Genomic DNA, 20,200 nt, shown 5'->3' on the forward strand with positions numbered 1-20,200 from the left:
TCCATGTCATCTTGTTTGCCAAAGTGAAACTGGTATATTAAGAAATTGGTACATTAAAAACTATTGCAAATGTACCGATGGAACAGCCAGGCACCAGCTTAGCCTTGTTTGCTCAGAAACTAAAGATGTTCAAAATGCTTCACAAATGTGCTCACATGCATTTTTATAGTGTTTTGTGTAAATGGAAACAAAATGCTAAAAGATATTAAATTATTAAAATTAGATCTAAATTAAGAGTTAGGTGCTAAGAAACTACAGCTAAATGAATAAAAAAGAAAAAGTGCTACATTTAGCTCCAAAAGAACTAAATTGGCAATGCTGAGTCTATCACTGAAGAACATGTACAGTCCAATGGGCTTCCATACAGTTCTTCAGCTACTTAATTACTCTTACAAAGTCAGTTCTATTTGAAGTTCTACTTCGAACTATATAATTACAAAGAGAACAAACGTCTTAAACACAAGGCAATGCACATACTCAATTCAAACAGAGATAATTATAAACATAATTGTTTAGGATCATTAAAAAAACCCTCTCCCTGAATAGTTTTCAAGTAATTACTGGGAGTGGAATGGAAAATTAAATTTAATGTCACAAAAACCAGTGACTGAAATTGAAGAAATATGTGAAGAAATCAAATCGACAAGGATACAATTTTGAAATACATAATGATTAACTTGTTCCACTGCAACAACGTGGACACCAGAAGAGGAAGAGAGACAAACAAAGAGAGAAGTTTAATATAGACTTTAGAGAGCTAAGGAATAAAAGATATTACAGTATTTATTTATTCTATAAAATCTTGCGTGATGACATAAGAACAAATCTTTTAATTTTTGAAAGAGAAATCTGAAGAGAATCTAGGCAAGGTTTCTAATACCATGAGACACTCTGAACTGTACTTCCTCAATTATCATATTTCTGTTACACACTTTACAGATCCAACCAAACCTACAAAATATTTCCGACCAAACCTCAAATGTATTCCACAAGATGATCTGCCAGACTATTTTGTTCTTTGCTTGTATTGCTTCACTCAGGAATAATACTTCTTTCAGTTATGTTCATTTTAGCATATGATCTGTGGTGGTTCATGCTCAGTCTTTTAGTTTTCTTCTAAAGTTCATGCCTTTTAATGCATTCTTTTATTGAGAGAAAAATAAAAGAGGAAAAAAAGTCAATGAATAAAAATTGAAAGTAAAAAATTGCTAAATAATAAACTTCATATGGTTAATAAGAAGCTAAACTCCTCAACGAATATTTGTTTTTTCTTAGACTTATATATTGGGGATGGGAACATTAAAATCTAATGCCATGATATACGAGAAAAATAACTTCTTTATTTAGTATTTATATACTTTAATCTGACCACTTCCTTTTTAGCAATTAACAAGGAAACTAAATAATTAAAATCAAAGAAATACTGATTATTTACTTCATACTACTTATAACAGGGTATTTGGTTTCATTTATGCTACATTCCTAGAAACAAAAGGCCTTGTTGGGGAAAATGGGTTTATATTTTTCCTATCAGAATTTGAAAAAGAAAGTGTGAACGTTAAGAATCATTTGTTCTTTTGCTTTGGCCAAACAAAAGAAATACAGGAAAAACATTTAGAATGTACCCAGGTTGTTTTGATAGAACAAGGAATGCTTAAAATGGAAAATAGTGCTAATTGGTCATTGTAATAATTTTACATCTCTTAATTTTACCTATTTCTGTTTTATTTTTCTTCCTCATAAAAAAAAAAAAAACTGTTTATGTGAAAATTAATGAAATCAGAATGATAATCAATTACAATTTTGGAAGGTTGAACAGAAATAAAGAAGAAATATTCTAGATGATGAAAGCTTTGAGAATATTTTAATAAAGAAGTGAAAGACTGAAATATTAAATACCACCTTTTCAAGCAAAATCTAAACTTCAATTAAGTTTCATTTAAAAATAAAAGCAAGCATTATCAAACAGATTTTTTTCCTTGCACTTATCTCACTACTCTTTCAAACTGAAGTGTGAGACAAAGTGCTAACGCCCATGTAAGCATAAAAATATTACAAAACTGGTATTTATCTATAAATTTAGTAGCATTGTGCAGACTAAGAAGTGAATGGCTCTTTAGATAGGAATATCAATCTACTGTTAACAGCATCCACAGAAGGCAATATGACAAAGTAAGGCAGGTAGAATTTAGTGTTATGATTGGTAGCAGAATCAATAAAATGCATGTCACAATACAACAGTTGAAAAACTCAAACTTTATCATTCAACTTCCCCACAGTCATTTAGTGTGTGTATAAATATGTGTGGTGTAAGTGTGTGTATGTGTTGGCTCTTTTGTTGTCACTTGAAATTTGTCAACAAACTACGTGGTAATTTCCATGGACATATCGAAGTGGAAAGAGAAAGCTAATGGGTTGTACATGCCTGTTGTTTCTGTGTGTGTGTGTGTGTGCTTGTTCTTGTTTGTGTGCGAGCTTGTCTTGTGTGTGTGCATGCATGCTTGTTCTTGTATGTGGGTGTGTGTGTGTGTGTGTATGGACATGCTTGTTCTTCTCTTCTCTCACCGGAAACTCTCTCCCCCAGGACAAATGCAACTAATTTAGCAGCCCACCTTCTTAATCTAACATTGGCATATTCATATTCTCCTTTCTCTATCTTTATTGATTTACGTACTTATATATGCAGCACCAGTAATGCTTAAATCTACGTTTTTATGATGTCCATAATGCTTATACTCACAACGCAGTCAACACCTACTCCTACCCCCAGTAGGGGTAACAATCATAACACGCTTGAATGTTTGAATGATGACAGGTCAAAAGTGAGAACAGGTGTAGCATGTCTATCAAACGAACACGGAAACCTTCTTCTTTTCAGGCACTGAATAACATTTCCCCTCCCCATGCCTCCTCCCACATTCCTTTCCCAGTTTTTTGAGTTGGCACTGTCAATGTAGGCACACTGAAAGGTAGGTCTAGTGAGATTGTAGAGATGCTTGAACGGAGACGTGTTGATGTATGCTGCATACAAGCGGTAAGATGGAGAGGAGCTTCAGCTAGGGTCTATATTTAAGTAAATCACAACCATTTTTGATACTGGACATAATTATGTTTCTCCGAAACAAATACACACATCTATTCTTATCACCAGCAAAACCAGAGAGGCCGTTGTTTGAAATGAACCTATTTATAAACACACATGGTTCATGTGATGCAAAAAGTGATGTATTTTATAAACATGGCCAAAATGTTTTAAGTATTGTATAGTGAAACTGTACGTCCCTCCTAGTAAAAGTAGTAGTAGCCAGCCATTATAATTAGACCAGTAGCCAGTCGACATGGGGAAGGTCGAGAAGGTAGGATGGACATGTAGACCGTGCTGATAGTCGTGCCTGTGCTGTTATAGTAATTCTACTGTCATACTGAGTGGACGCTATAACGATCCAACCATTTGAGGATAATAACACTGTACAACTGAGGGTCATACAGTGCCAGATAGAACCATTCTATCAATGATTTCCGAATATAACAGTATCTGTCAGAGTGACAACAGTCGTCACAAGACAGATACAATAGTGGCAAAAGACTGCTTTACAACAGTGGAGACGAGGAAAAACATATTTACATGGAGTGAAAAAAAAAAGAAACATTCACATAGAGAGTTTAAACTAATTCATGTGGAAAATAAAATACCTCAAAAAAAAAAATCTTGTAGTGCAAACTTACGAAAATCGTAAAATATGGAAGACTTGTTACCTGGGATAGCTGAGTTGTAAAAACAACAACGCAAGGGATAGTGAGAACAACAAGGATTATAGCAGCAAATATTACATTTAATGAAGTTGATAACCAATCCGGAGAATAAATTTTCACCTGACCATGCAGCAAATTCTATAAGTGAATTCAAATATAACCCTGAAGAAGGAGTAACCTTTGAGGCTTACTTTCGAAGATTTCCACAAATTTTTGAGAAAGAATGTCAGGATTGGATGGACAAAATGAAGATGCATCTAGTATTAAGAAAACTAGTGACAGCAGAGCATGAGAAGTATAGTGACTTCATATTGCCAAAAAAGTGTCCGACATAAATTTCACCGTCGCTAGATGGAAATGTTTAAACATAGCAAAGAGCGAAGATGAAGACTTCACTACTTACACTGGCAGAGTCAATAAAGAATGTGAGAAATTTAGGCTAGATATACTTACTCTGGATTCTCTCAAGTGTTTGATTTTTGCACAAGGATTGACAGATAGAAGAGATGCAGAAATTCGAATAAAAATTCAATCAAAACTGGAAATGAACCAGAATTTGACATTGCAGAAATTGTCCGAAGAGTGTGACAGGATATTAAAATTAAGGCAGAACAGGGAAGTATTTCAAAGGAAAGAGTGTTTCCACATAAGACCAGTGCAAAAAAGTCGGAAGACAAATAAAGTGTTGCAGACCCATGTATGGCATGTGGTGGGGTGCAGTTGCAAAAAGATTGTCCATATAATAAAGCAAAGTGTTTTCGCTGCGGGTTTACAGGACACATAAAATCGCACTGCAAAACTAGAATGATAGGAAATTGGAACAAACAAAAGAAAAACGAATAGTTTGTCAGCAGGAAAAGTTGTGACTACAAAAAACAGAAAATTCGTGAATGTGAGAATTGAAAACATTGGTGTCAGAATGCAGGTAGACACAGAATGCAAGTGATATCACAATCATAAATGTAACTGATACTTAATTTATTGACCCCAAAAGGATGAAAGGCAAAGTCAATCTCGGCGGAATTTGAACTCACAACATAAAGACAGATGAAATATCGCTAAGCATTTCTGCCAGCTCATCACATTCCAAATGAGATATATTATCAAAGCAACTGTTACACACACACACACACACACACCAAAGCTTACAAATATGCATAAAAATATTGCAGTTTATGAGTTTTAAAAGTGACATATATATACAGTAATCCCTTGCCATATTGCAATTCACTTATTGCGCCCTCAGTACATCGCAGATTTTTCTGGCTAATGTATGTAAATTTATATCATGGACTCCTCAAGTATATCGCGGGTTTCTGCGACCAATAGGTTATTTATATTTTTTTTTAGATTTTAATTATTACTGTGGTAAAATAAGCATTTTCATGCCTAAAAATTAAACAAACAAATAACAATACAGTACAGTACTGCACTGTATAACACATTAATTAAAATATATCAAAAGAAAATATGCAGTGTACCGTAGATGAGTAAGCAAAGAATTGTGCACACTGTATGGAAAACGAAAGTAGGGAGGCCAGTGTGTGGTGGTGTTTTGCATTTATAATAAAATAAATATATACAAATTATAAAAATAAAAATATATATACAGTACAGTAGTGTTTCCACTTTACGCATTTTCACATATCACAGGGGTTTTGGAATGTAACACCCGCGATAGTCGAGGGTTACAGTACACACACACATTCACATATACAGTCTAAAACTACACACGCACCCTATCATCTATAGACATGCATACACAGGCATGCAATAGGATTTACAAATGCACATACAAACATCTGCAAAACATGAAATTACCACTGAAGTCAAGAAGGCAGCATCTAATTGGTTACTATCAACTAGCACCATCCCCCAAAATTTCAGAGCTTGTGCCTATAGTAGGAAAGATTATAAGGTTGAAACTCAAAGAAAAAAAAGAGTTATAAAGGTGTAAGTTATAAAATAAAAGTATACCGTTTTGGACATAGTCCTTTGTCAGATACAGAGAAAAAGTTCAGAGAAGGGGAGAAAGAATGGAGGAAAAGAAAGAAGAAAAGAAAGTCAGGAAAAAAAGTGCGTGTGCTTAACTCACATGTTCAATGCCTGGGTTACACACACACACACACAGATAGATAGATAGATACCGTAAAAACCCATGTAATTTGCACACATGTATAATTTACACAAATGATTTTCAGGATAAAAATTGTTTTAAAAAAGCTTCTACTCGTGTAAAATTCGCCCCCAAAAGTTTTCAGAATGGCCGATATGGGAAAAGGTTTTCAACTTAGTTGTATTTAGCATGATTTCACTTACTTATGATTAAATTTTATTAAATTGTCATTAAATAAAAATAATTTCTGTTTAACAGGTATCACATTGAAGGATATTAAATTACGAAGTGTTTGTGTTGTTTATAATAAACTTTATTTCACATTTCTTGCCCACAAGAGATTATGCATACTTCTGTATGTCTTCTCAAATCACGATCACAACAGAAGTTGTTGATAATTCTAACCAACAAAAACAAAGCTGATAAATACGTACAAATGTTGCAAAATAAACATCAGCTTGGATGACACTTTACTCTACCAACAGAGGAAGCTGACCAATCAAACTGATTATGTAAACAGAATTCTGATTGGTCGAAAGTGTCTTCTTGTCTCAAGCTCTGATTTTCTGTCTATTCTTTTCTTTTTTTACTCTAGGCACAAGGGCCGAAATTTTGGGGGAGGGGACCAGTTGATTAGATCGACCTCGGTACGCCACTGGTACTTAATTTATCAGCCCCGAAAGGATGAAAGTCAACTCGGCGGAATTTGAACTCAGAACATAAAGACAAACGAAATACCGCTAAACATTTCGCCCTGCGTGCTAACGTTTCTGCCACCTCACCGCCTTGATTTTCTGCCTATTCTTGCCAGAACCTCTAATACAGAGTATCGAAATTTTAATCCCTTTCACACTTATAAAATGTCAAGCAAACTTTAAAATTTGTCATTACCGTCTAAGCCGGGAGAGGAAACTGATAGTTTGGTAACCTGCTGAAATAAACATTAAAAAGCGAAAGGAGGAAATAAACAGCTTTGCAAGTGTTCTTCTTTTTTCCGAACAAGAGAGGTGCGAAACTTAAGAAGCGACTTCTTAGAATATACATGTCTGTGAGGAGACATAAACAAGAATAGCAAGAATCTACTATGCCAAAAGAACTGGTAATACATACATTACAAGTATTCTATGAAGAGAACATAAAATTGCTGCATAATTCAACATGAAATGACATTAAACATCCTATAAGGTAAAAGAAGGTTTCTGTAGGAAAGCTAAGTCATATTCACTTAGTGAGTTCACATGCACAAGGATGAATTATGTTGTCGGCGGCGTTAGGTGCAGTAAGAGCTGGAAGCGGCGGTGATGAATTTCAGTGTCCTAATGCAGAGAAAGCGAGCAATAGCTCCCTGGAGGCAAACACAAGATAAACTTCTTAAGTGGAGGAAAAAACGATCTATTTAAGGAAATTGCTCGGCTCCATTACGACAGATAGAAACTTGAAGCAATGCAAAATATGGCCCAGGCTGTGATTACCAGCATGAACGTCAAACTTCAAAAAGCAATTAACCATTTAATGGTTTCAGTAAATTTATACAGAAAAAGTAAGCATTATACTGTTCAGCATACATAAAAGTCAACTACATTATATTTTTTGTGTGAAAACCTATTCTGACATTAAATGAGTCAACTTCCCGTACGAATGTTTACATTTGTACGTCATTTTCCAACAAAAAAAAATTTCTAAAAAAATTCTGGAACCGATCTACTTATTTAATTTATACACCTCCTACAGTTTATTTTTGTTTTTGCGGAAAAAAGTGCATAAATTACATGGGCTTTTACGGTGTGTATATATACAGGGGTTGGACAAAATAATGGAAACACCTAGCATCATAGCATCATTATTTTGAAATATCTATAAAACAGCTCTTTTGAAGCATATCATATCGCCTGACGCATCAGGGCTACTCTTAAATGAGCCGGACATGCAACACTAGCATCGGCCATGGCTGCGATCTCACTTTACTTGCCTGGTCTTCTCAGTCACTGTTTATTGCCAAAGGTCTCGGTCTCCTGTAATTACCCCTGTGAGGCTCAATGTTCAAAGGTCATTCTTCACCATCTCATACCATGTCTTCCTGGGTCTGCCTCTTCTACAGGTTCCTTCACAGTTAGGTTGTGGCACTTCCTCACACAGCTGTCCTCAACCATACCAGTGCAGATGTCTCTCTTCCACACTACATTTGATGCTTCTTATGTCCAACTTTTCTCTCAGGGCGTTTACACTGTCGTGTATGCACTCTGACATTACACATCCAGCAAATCATACTAGTTTGTTTTCTTTCAAGCCTATGCATGTCCTCAGCAGTCATGGCTAATGTTTCACTGCCATGTAGCATGTCAGTTCACACACATGCACCATACAGTCTACCTTTCATCCCAAGCGAGAGGTCGTTAGTTGCGATCAGAGGTAGGAGCTCCCTGAACTTTGCCCAGGTGATTCTTATTCTAGCCACTACACTCTCAGAGCAATCACCCTCACTACAGACTTGGTCGCCTAGGTAGCAGAAGCTATTAACTACTAGGTTTTCCCCCTGGCATGTGATGAAATCTGTTTTCTGTACATCTTCAGTGCTTATTGCCCATGTGCATCTGCCACACACAAAAACTATCTTCTCGGTTAACCTTCCTTTGATATTGCTGCACCTTTTATGTGTCCATAGCTTACACCAGGTACATCATATGGAGTTTCTACCCACGCCTTTTTTACAGATCAAGCAGGGCCATCTACTTGAAGGGGTTTGTGATTCGTCAGCCTTCCTACTTACTAGGACTTTGTTTTTTTGCTAGGTTAACCCTAAGTCCCTTCAATTCTAGACCTTGCTTCCACACCCTAAACTTTGTCTCTATTTCTGGCAGTGACTTGGCTATTAGAGCAAGGTCATCAGCATAGAGGAATTCCTCTGTTACTGCCTGGAGGACTATGATGAATAAGAGGGGGCTGAGGATTGATCCTTGGTGAACCCCTACTTCTACCTGGAATTCTTCACTATAGTCGTTGCCAACCTTCACCTTACTGACAGCATCACTGTACAGAGCTTGTACAACTCTTATCAACCACTCATCTATCCCCAGTTTCTGCATTGGTCACCAGATAAGGGATTGGGAGACCCTGTCAAAGGCTTTCTCCAAGTCAACAAAAGCCAAGTACAAAGGTTTATCTTTGGCTATGTATTTCTCCTGCAGTTGCCTTACCAGAAATATAGCATCAGTGGTGCTTCTGCCTGGCAGAAAACCAAACTGCATCTCATCTAGTCTAACTCTCTCCCTAATTAGTTGGGCTATGACCCTCTCTGTAATTTTCATCACCTGATCCAGTAATTTGATACCGTTGGAGTTATTTCTATCTAAAACATCACCTTTGACTTTGTAACAGTTGACTATGGTGCTACTACACCAGTCATTGGGTATGACTCCTTCATGAACTACCTTATTTACGATGCGGGTGACAAGACCATAACCCACACTGCCCGATATTTTAAGCATCTCAGCAGTGATTCCTGATGGGCCAGGTGCTTTCCCTGTCTTCATATCCTTATTTGCTTTATCTACCAGGGTACTGTCAATTCAGGTAGCTGGTCCCTCTATTGGGTCAACCTTTGACAGACTCTTCTCTACCCATTCGTTGTCCACATTCAGCAGTCTTTCATAATGGCATCTTCAAGCCTTTTTCTTTGCAGAGTCATTAAACGCAAGGGCACCATCATCCATGTGGACACATTTCTCTCCTATAACATCACGGTTTTTTCTCACACACTGTCCTGCAATCTGAAATACTTCAGTTCTTTGGTCTTCACATCGATTAACATTGGAAAACTTCTTTCTGCTACTCCCTTGGCTATATATACCTGTCTCCTAGCTTCCGTTTTTGCTATCTGATACAGTCTCCTGCTTCCCCCACTCTTCCAGGCCTGTCTCTTTGCTCTAATGGCCCTATCTACCACCATGTTACCCTAGGTCTGGAAGGGACTTTTCACCAGCCACAGATTTGCTCTGTAGCACTCAGCAAGCTGTCTAACAGGAATTTCCAGCTGCCTTCTATGTCACAGGACTTCCCTATCATCAAATTTCTCAGTAAGGATATCCCTAAATCTCTGATCATGTGAAGGGTTCTTAAGCTTCTAAGTCCTTCTTTTCCAGATTGGTTTGCTTTTTGTCATCCTTCTGACGTCAAGTTTAAAGTCACTAATAACTAGTCTATGCTGGGGGGTACATTCTTCATCAGGGAGGGTCTTTGTATTTAAGAGCAACCATGCATCCCACTGTCTTGTGAGAATGAAATCAATCTGGCTAGCAGAGTCACCTGACTGATAGGTTATCAGGTGGCTGACTGGCTTCCTGAAGTTGGTGTTGCAGATCAATAGGTTATTTGCATTGCAGAACTCCAGGAGCCTAGTTCCCTCTTTATTTCTGGTACCAACTCCATGGCCTCCATGTACACCATGGAAGATACCAGGTCGCTGTCCGACATGCCCATTAAAATCTCCAGCTACAAAGATATAAGATCATTGTCATTAATCTTTGAGGTAGCCTGCAGAAGAATATCGATGACATATATATATATATATATATATATATATAAACAATAATGAAATGAACAGCAATACAAAATATTTCAAGCTTACAACAGATATCATCATCATCACCATCATCATCGTTAAACGTCCACTTTCCATGCTAGCCTGGGTTGGACGATTTGACTGAGGTCTGGTGAACCAGGTGGCTACACTAGGCTCCAATCCGATTTGGCAGAGTTTCTACAGCTGGATGCCCTTCCTAACGCCAACCACTCCGAGAGTGTAGTGGGTGCTTTACGGGCCACCGGCATGAAGGCCAGTCAGGCGGTACTGGCAATGATCTCGCTCAAATGTCTTTTCACATGCCACTGACACAAGTGCCAGGAAGGTTGGTAACGATCACGCTCAAATGGTGCTATTTACGATATGATTTCAAAACTGAAATGGTTTTAATCTAAGTGACAAAAGATAGGGAAGTGATATTCTAAACTCAAGGATTGCTATATTAATGTGTTTAATTCTGCGTTTCAAGTATTTCTTGCAGGTTATCCAAATTCTCATGTAATGGACAGGTAGAATGCACCTATTAACTGGCTCTCACACATCTATGGTTCCGTTTCTCACTTTCAGCCATTCCCTAAGAACATATTGAGAGTGTAGTGACAATAGGAAATAAAATACACACACACACCCAGAACATCAGTAGGTGAGGAGTTCTACATAGGATTGTTTATTGAGAATATAGCACAGAAAAGTGAAGCCTCTCTTGGGACAACTTTATTTCACTAATAAAGTTGTTTTTTTTTTAATACCCCCCCCCCCCAAAAAAAAAACAACAACAACAGTACTGGAAATAGGCCAACTCATCACTACAATAATATAAATTTTTTCTGTAATAGTGATAACATGATAGTAATATGCTAATAGCAAAGTTGCACTGTTTTTAAAACAAAGCAGTGAAAAGTCTCCTACAGCTTACATACTGAACCTTGATCTACATTCAAATTTGCAGCACATAGTAACACAGACACACATGCATATACAAATAAACTCAGAGTAAGCTACTGGCAGCATTGTAAATAAACACAGAATGTTGATATCATGTGTGGAAACAAACAACTGCTAATGGGGAATTTAATTTTGCAACAAGATATAAAGGTATCTATGATAATATGCATGTTACACTTACTCATACCTGTCTAAATGTTTCACCTATATACACACAGATTTGTTAGCAGAAGTGTTGCAAAGATTTCACTGCATTTATGGTAGAAAAAGTTACTGAAATCTAAATTATTAGCACTGAAGGCAGAAGATAAAGTTTTGAGGTTGGTTTTAAATTTTGTCCAACTAAACATGCTGAAGAACATGGAAATTGTAATGTTAAGAGACAATTTTGTATGTTGGAAAATGAGTAAGGGATTGATGGAAACAAAAAGAAACACTCAAGAAAATGTCAAAACAAAAATGTGCTAAATTGTCTCCTGGTATGAGAACTCAAGAGAAAAATTTATATATTTGGGCAGGGGAATCACACATGAATGAACACATCATTTGCATGGCTTTTAGAACAAAAGTTAAGACAGCTTACAAGTATCCATGGACAGCTTCATCATCATCATCGTCGTTTAACGTCCGCTTTCCATGCTAGCATGGGTTGGACGGTTTGACTGAGGACTGGTGAACCAGATGGCTACACCAGGCTTCAATCTGATCTGGCAGAGTTTCTACAGCTGGATGCCCTTCCTAATGCCAACCACTCCGAGAGTGTAGTGGGTGCTTTTTACATGCCACCTGCATGAGGGCCAGTCAAGTGGAACCGGCATCAGCCACGCTTGAATGGTGCTTTTTACGTGCCACCGACACAAGAGCCAGTCCAGCGGCACTGGTAACGACCACGCTTGAATGGTGGTCAATCAATTCATCTTTTAAAACATGCATTTTTATGTTTCTCTCCTCTGTATCCATTCCTCTCTCTCTCTCTCTCTGTTGTGCTGAGTCCAAAGTTTTACAATATTCTGGTAACTCAATTACTTTATTGATCAAGTTACCCTAAATCCTCGAGTATAAATCCCCCCCCTTCCCCTTCCCTCCTTCGTGAAGCCGTGATGAAGGGAGTGGAAGGAAATGAACCTCGCCAAGAGACGTTGCTTATAGCTACTCAGAAATTCATTTCAGCAATTCATGAACTGAAATGGCCAGTTTTATGTCTGCAAAATGGCCATGATGACTTGTTCATAAAACCAATGTGTAGATATTATAAAAAACATTTTAAATAAAAGTGGATCAAAATCAATTTATAAATGTTTATTTCATTCTAACACAGTTTCATGAAAGTACTTAGATGAAAGCATTTGCTAAGTGTTTACGTTCTGCATTATGCTGTAATATCCTTCTTTAACTAAAGGTTGACAACTGTAACTCTACATGTTTACCAATAACATTACAAGATCACTTTTAACCAGTAATACCAGTAATATTCAAAGGTCACTTCTGAATTTGACTTTTATATTTTTTAGCATGTGTGAACTTTTGCAATGTATTTTAAACAGCAATTGTAATAAATTTGACTAAACACATTTTTATAGACAAATTAGTATACAAATTATACAAATGTGAAATTTGTTCTATGATTCCAGTACATATAAATATATAAATAATTCAGTACTTTCCTCTACTTGGACAATGTGAGTTAAAAGAGAATCAATGCTGATTTATGTGCATGTATATTTACATAATATCAATTGCAAAGAATAGATAAAAGCAAACTAGGCACTTAACCTCTCCATGAGAAGTAATTATAGCACTCTAAAATCAAACTACCAATTTCCTATGGTTGTTTTAACTACCAGAAGAGTAGAAAATGACATTAAATTAATTCTACACTCATTCAGTATGACATTTGTTCCATTACAGCATTTGAATGCGAGAAGAAAAACATTACCCAAATAACTTCAGTATGAAATTTAACATTTATTATTAGTTAAAAGCCAAACAGGTCATGAGATTTCACTGCTTTAAACTCCACTTTTTTCGATTATTTATTGGCTTTGTTACAGCAATCATCAGCTTTGTTGGCTTGCTCTGTACTTGCCACACAATATGTGAAAAGAGCCTCTTAATTACTCTTATACACACCTGATACATAAACCTGAGTGGAGAATGTTTGCATTTCAAAAGATTATATTTACATCAAAAGCAACAAATTATATCAATCATAATGATAGTTTTGAGAATTAAGAAAGGAAATGGCACTTTGGAGTAGACATGTTTTCTCAAAGACAGCAGAACAATAAATAATTATCATTTGATCAAGAATCAAAGCTTAGCTATTGGCTACATCCTCTAATAATGTTTCACTTGCCTTATATATCTGACACAGTGGCATATAAGAGAAATAACAACTAACATTTCTTTAATGGATAGTGTTTTTAATACAGTTCAATAGAGCTAGCTCCCTAAACATTTCAGTATCACACAAAATATATTCTGTACATAGCATGGTTATGGACAGAGACACAACAATGTTATTCATACAGTTATATATTTTAAAGAACTCACATAATATATTCCCCATAAACTACAGATTTGGGCCACTGTTATACAGATGAAATCAATCGTGTATTATTGTAACTGACCACAGACAATATAGAATATAATTTAGCTTTGAAAGATTTTACTGTATTAGTAATGACACAAGTCACACTAACAACAAAGATATGATGATATGTTTGTTGCTTCTCTCAGTATTAAAATAATATCCAATAACATTGCAACAATAAAACTTTGTTAGGGTAGAAGAGTACAGCAATAAAACTTTGTTAGGGTAGAAGAGCTTGTATAAACGTGTGAATAGTAGTTTATTATTTCAAAGTTTATAGTGACAGCTACACTCAAAACAACAGTTTCAGATAAATTCAATGAGAATAGCAACATTAAATCTAAGAAAAACTGTTAGTTAAAGCTAAAAACAATTAAAATATAAAGTTAATTAACCCTTTAACTGTGAAATTGAATTTAATGGTTATTCCAAGAATGATGTTAAATATCTACCAAAAAATAGAATTAGTGTTTTCTGCAAGTCATGTTACCTCAGTGAACTTGATATATCTCAACAAAAAACAATTTCAAACATGACAAACCTCAATAAAAGATAAATTGATATATAAAACTGCTTTCTACGATTAAGGGTAATGAAATTTCAAGCGGATATATCGGATTTCCACAGTGAAAGGGTTAAGTTTCCTGATAACTAAATTTCTAAATAGGAATGAAAACTCTAGAAAAATTACCTTTTTACTTGCATGGCTCAAAAACAGTCCATTTTTAATAAGAGACTGTTTATCATCTTCTTCAATATTCTCAAACTGAATATTCCCATAGTCATTTATTCTGTGACCTACAAAGCAATACGAAATAACAAAAGAATGAACAAGTGGTGAGATGTGATAGAAAACACCTGTCCAACCCATGCAGACAGATATAAAAAGGATGATGTTTAATGATATGAAAATCATGTAATTGTCACACAAATGAGAGAACTTTATGTAGTCACTCAAACTTCAAGTAATAATAGCTAAATCTCCTTGTTTCACACCCCATTATTATTATCTTTAAAAGAACAAAAAGGAAAACACTTTGGATAAAGTGGTTTTACTTATCATCACCATCATCATCATTCCTCAATATGTCTAGACAAAAAAACTGAGTCCCAGTAAAAATACTTTTGATTGTAAGTCTGATCAGGCCTAACCTGGAGTGAAACAACATGTGCCTGTTAAATGTCAGAGAAATACTTTTATAAAAAGATTGATAGCAATGTCATTAAAATGGTTTTACTATTTTGCCAGAAAGTAAGGCAGCAACAAGCAGAATCATTAGTATGCTGGACAAAAATACTTAGTATTAGATTTTGAGTTCAAATTCCACTGAGATCAACTTTACCTTTCATCCATTTTGGATCAATAAAATAAGTACCAGTTTGGAATTGGGATCAATATAATCAACTAACTCCACCCCGTTGTAGAAAGGATTATTTTGCAAGAAAGTACTTAAAAATATATACTTCTCATAGAGAATGACATTCATGTCAGATCTAATCTATATGATATCGTATGTTCCATATTCTATTTCAAGTGAATTTTGCTGGGCCCACATACACACACTCACAAAATATGAGAGTGTAAGCCTAACTAGGAAGAATGAACATATAAAAATTTATGAATGTTCTAAACATTTCAGTCACTAAAATAAAATATATTGGCAATGCCTTTGGAATGGAAATGAATATAGAATGGAAAACAAAAAAGTAAGGTCATTGTCAAGAGACACTTGTTTCTAGTACATCTATCCTTGTTTATCATGAGGTTTTGGTTCCAAACAACACAGTGATAAATAAATAATCTCTGTGCACTTTGTAAATGGAATGAATAGTAGATTTACTGGTAGCAAACTTGCAGATCACAGCAGCAAAGCTACTAATATTATGGTTTTTCATGATCAGTCCTACCTTTTCATGTAGAAAATACTCAATTGCATTATTTGTTAGGATCAAATGCCAACGTATCTTTCTGCTCACTGGTCCCATGTTGATACGTACAAGTACATAAATCAGTATAAAAAGTATGTAGACTTGCAGCATAGCAATGGAAACAAGTGATAGTCAGTGCATCGTGGGTAGCTGAACATTGTGGATGGTTGCCAGGGCATGCTTTTGTAGTACAAGCAGAATCTTTGACTAATCACCAACTGGTGTTATGACATCAATCTGTGATAAGCATAACATGATTCACAACTGAACATACCATATTATCCCAGATCAGTGGTGAATGAATCAGTGGTAAATGAAACTACATGCATTACATTAACATAAGAGAGATCATCAACTATCTAATATTCAGTTAGAAACAATTGATATAAGTTAGGTATACTTTGATGTATATGTTATCTACTATATATACCCATAATGTTTATTTCTAACCTTCACGCATTTATTCCTTTGAAGTTTGGTACTAATCATTCCGTGTGTCATACAAGGGTATTATTATGTCTAAATGGTTGAGAAGTTTGTTTTGCAATAATGAGGTTCCAGGTGCAAATGTTTCCTATCATAGTCTCAAGTACACTTGTTGAGATTATGCAGACAGAAAATAAATGGAAGGCTGTAAGATGTAAACAGTAACTGTATGGAAGGTTGTAGGAAGAGGCAGTACCTGTGATTCCAAGGACCAGCCTCGCTAGACACTATCATGTCACACTTGTTCTCCCTGAAGATTACATTAAACCTTTAGCATTTAAAAAGGCCATATCCAGCCCTGATATTTTACTGGTTTTATGTTCAAACTAGTCAGATCCAACCTCTCAGACTTATCCTACTATGTCATTCTAAAAACAAACAATCCCAACATTAAAATCTCAAAGCTATGAGATAAGACATATTAATTCAAAACAATGTGAATGAATAAGCATTATATTTGAGAGAATAATATGAATGCTGAAGGGTTAAAGATACAAGTGTTCATGAAATAATCTGTCCCTTACACTACAATTCAATGAGGGCACAAGCATATCTGAAGAGTCTAAGGTTCAATCTCACATGAGGTCTAGGGTTCAATCTCACACTGTAATATGTTGGGCAAGTACATTTACCATAGTGTGTGAGTGAATTTGGGTAAATGGAAACTGTATAGAAGCCTGTCAAGTGAACTGGATCTGTAATTCAAAAATTGAGCTTCATGACGCTTATACTAATTCTGCTTATAAATGACATAAAGGGTACATGTGTCTGGAATACTCAGCGACTTAACAAACCAATTCAATGAGCAGGCTGTCTAGTTGATTAAACAATTATGATACTCATTGTCAAAACCAACAGAAAATACATTTATTTATAAACATGAAGATAAAAGAACACCTCATTAAAGTACAACTTTAACAGGTGCCTGTATGTTTTCTTTACCAACCACAAACTCAGGCATGACTATATGGTTAAGAAGGTCACTCCCTAACCATGTGGCTTCAGGTTCAGTTCCATTATACAGCACCTTGGGCAAATGTCTTTTACTATAGCCCCAGACAGACCAATGCCTTATGAGTGAGTTGTGTAGACAGAAACTGTGGAGAAGCCCATTGTGTGTGTGTATGTGTGTATCCACCATCACTTGTCAAGGCATACTGGTTTGCTTACATCCCTGTTACTTAGCAGTTCAGTAAAAAAGACTGATAAAATAAAATAAGTACTGAGATTGATTTACATTATTTACATTTGACGGATATTTGTCCTCATCTTGTCTGTTGTTAACAACGTTTCGGCTGATATACCCTCCAGCCTGAATCTTGGGGGAATTTCGAACCTGGGTTCTCATTCCTAAGGTATTTTTCAATGTTATTATTATTATTATTATTAATAATAAGGTATTTTTCAATGTTGTTGTTATTATTATTAATAATAAGGTATTTTTCAATGTTATTATTATTATTAATAATGATAACAACATCGAAAAATACCTTAGGAATGAGAACCCAGGTTTGAAATTTCCCCAAGACGCCTGATGAAGGCTGGAGGATATATCAGCCAAGACGTTGTGTTAACAACAGACAAGATAAGGACAAATATCTGTCAAATGTAAATAATGTACATAATTCGTCATCTCTTAAATGTAGAACTGTATGAGGTTGATTTGTTTGACAAAACCCTTCAAAGTGGTGCCCCAGCCTGATACTTGACTGAAACAAGTAAAAAAAGGTAAAAGTATATGTTCACCAATTATAATAATTTTTTCACTGAGCAAAATAAATTTCTGTTAATTTATCATATTTGAAATTCATGTAGTAAAACCAACATTTACTTAGTGTAATAACATTTTGTTTTCTTTCGCAGTTTATTTTTTGTTTTACTCTTTTTGCTGATTTACCATTCAATTATTTACCATTCAATTATGGCAGTCAAAGTCATAGTTGAATATATTAAATCCAGTGCGTGACTTGCATTTATTTTATAAATCTCAGAAGGATGACAAAGTGAATTTGGGTAGAATTTACAATATCAATCCTGCCTTCCACTACTGTCCATTATACAAAATTATTGTACGTTGCAGAGAGTAAAGCCCTTATTGAGTACAGTAAGGTCATACATATAGATGACTTGAATAGTTTCTGGTTCAGTCCCACTGCATGGCAAATTGGATAAATGTTTTCTACTATAGTCCTAGGCTGACCAAAAATTTGGTAGATGGAGACTGAAAGGAGTCTGTCAGATGTTGGATGCATGTGTAAGTTTCTCTTTGTCTTATCATTACATGATGGTTGAAAATGAGCGACACCAGCAAACAAGTGGTATCCTTAGTCTCCAATCTTCTTTGAGAACATGTCGAACCATGGCAAACATTACCTTATTTGGAGAGGGGTGAGGTTTGGTGACAAGAAGGGCACCTGACCACAGAAATTCTACTTGGGAGAAATATCACTTTGCTAGGAAACAGGTGAGGGTTGGCACCAGGAAGGGCATCCAGCTACAGAAAATTTGCTAAACTCATGCAAGCATGGAAAAGTAGACATGAAAGTGATTAAGATGATGAAATTTTATTGATGAGACATTTTCAAAGCTTTCTTGAGATGGTATTACATTTATTTACATGAATAGAAAAAAAATATCAATGAAATTATTAAACAAGTTATACCCATACCTAAATCTTCTAAAGAAGTGATGAGACCATGATCTCTGAGAGCTTTGGGCCCAAGTTCCACACCTTGCTTATCCTAAGGATAGAAAATAAAATTGCAATTTGAAATTAAGTGACATTTGAAATATATATTTGAAATTAGAAACAATTTTAATTATAAACATTCAACAAAAATATTCACCTTAAATTAAGATGATGATGATGGCAATGATGACATTTACATAATAGACAACTTAAAAGGTGGGCTTCTCACATATGTGAAGGTACAGGATTTGTATTTACAACAGCAGATGGCAGAACATCTAAAAAGGAAGGTGGGGAAGGAGGTTCTGCTGGAAGGAATGACCATGCATAGGAGAGCATTGAGTGAATGAGTCAATACACACACACACACACACACAGAGTCACTTCAGAGTCTGTAAGTCACAGTGCCCCAGTATGGCCACAGCCTTAGGGCTGAAACATATAAAATAAATAATAGTATAATAGTATATTTGTCAAAAATGTGGGTATATTAACCAAAGTATACAATATTACAGATTCATTACAGCCAATCTCTTACCATTTACTTTTGCACCAGATATTAGGTGACTGGAGGGCTAGCTAAAAACTGTGCTCATCAGAGATGGTAGGTATGGGGGAAAAATGGTAACCGCTCTCTGTTACTGAGGGAGAAGAAGCATCACATTTAATATAGAGTGCTGTGAAAAAAATTAACTCAAGTGACAGGAAACAAGCTCGTGCAGAGACAACAACACATGCCTCCCTAATTGTCACTATAACAGGGAGAGAGTCATATATGAGGCAAAGGTAATGTCAAGGGACCCTGTGGACAGTCAAACATGCAAAAGCATGTGGGTATAATAGCTCCTTTCAGGACCAGATTCAACAACCATAAGTTCTCCTTTACGATCCAGGAGAGATGCAATGTCACAGCCTTGCTTAAGCATATATGTTGAAAGACAGCATCAGAAATTACAAGTGGAAAATCCTGAAGAAATGCAAGCCTTATTTTAACAGTAGCAAAAAGTGCAGGCTATTCTTAGTCAAGAAGAGAATTCATCATCATCATCGTTTAACGTCCGCTATCCATGCTAGCATGGGTTGGATGATTTGACTGAGGACTGGTGAAAC

General features: G+C 35.7%; 1 protein-coding gene across 1 annotated transcript in view; it reads right to left on the reverse strand.

The window, feature by feature from the left end:
* LOC106867578 (arginase, hepatic) overlaps positions 1-20,200 on the reverse strand; it is a 94,251-nt gene that overhangs the window by 46,642 nt on the left and 27,409 nt on the right. Inside the window, exons 2-3 of the mRNA XM_014912489.3 lie at positions 19,070-19,142; positions 14,678-14,784 (exon numbers count right to left, since the gene is read on the reverse strand). Coding sequence (XP_014767975.1) covers positions 14,678-14,784; positions 19,070-19,142 — 180 coding nt within the window. The remainder of the gene's footprint in view (positions 1-14,677; positions 14,785-19,069; positions 19,143-20,200) is intronic.

This window comes from Octopus bimaculoides, chromosome 1 (genome assembly GCF_046866305.1).
Source record: "Octopus bimaculoides isolate indiv1 chromosome 1, ASM4686630v1, whole genome shotgun sequence".
Classification (NCBI taxonomy): domain Eukaryota; kingdom Metazoa; phylum Mollusca; class Cephalopoda; order Octopoda; family Octopodidae; genus Octopus; species Octopus bimaculoides.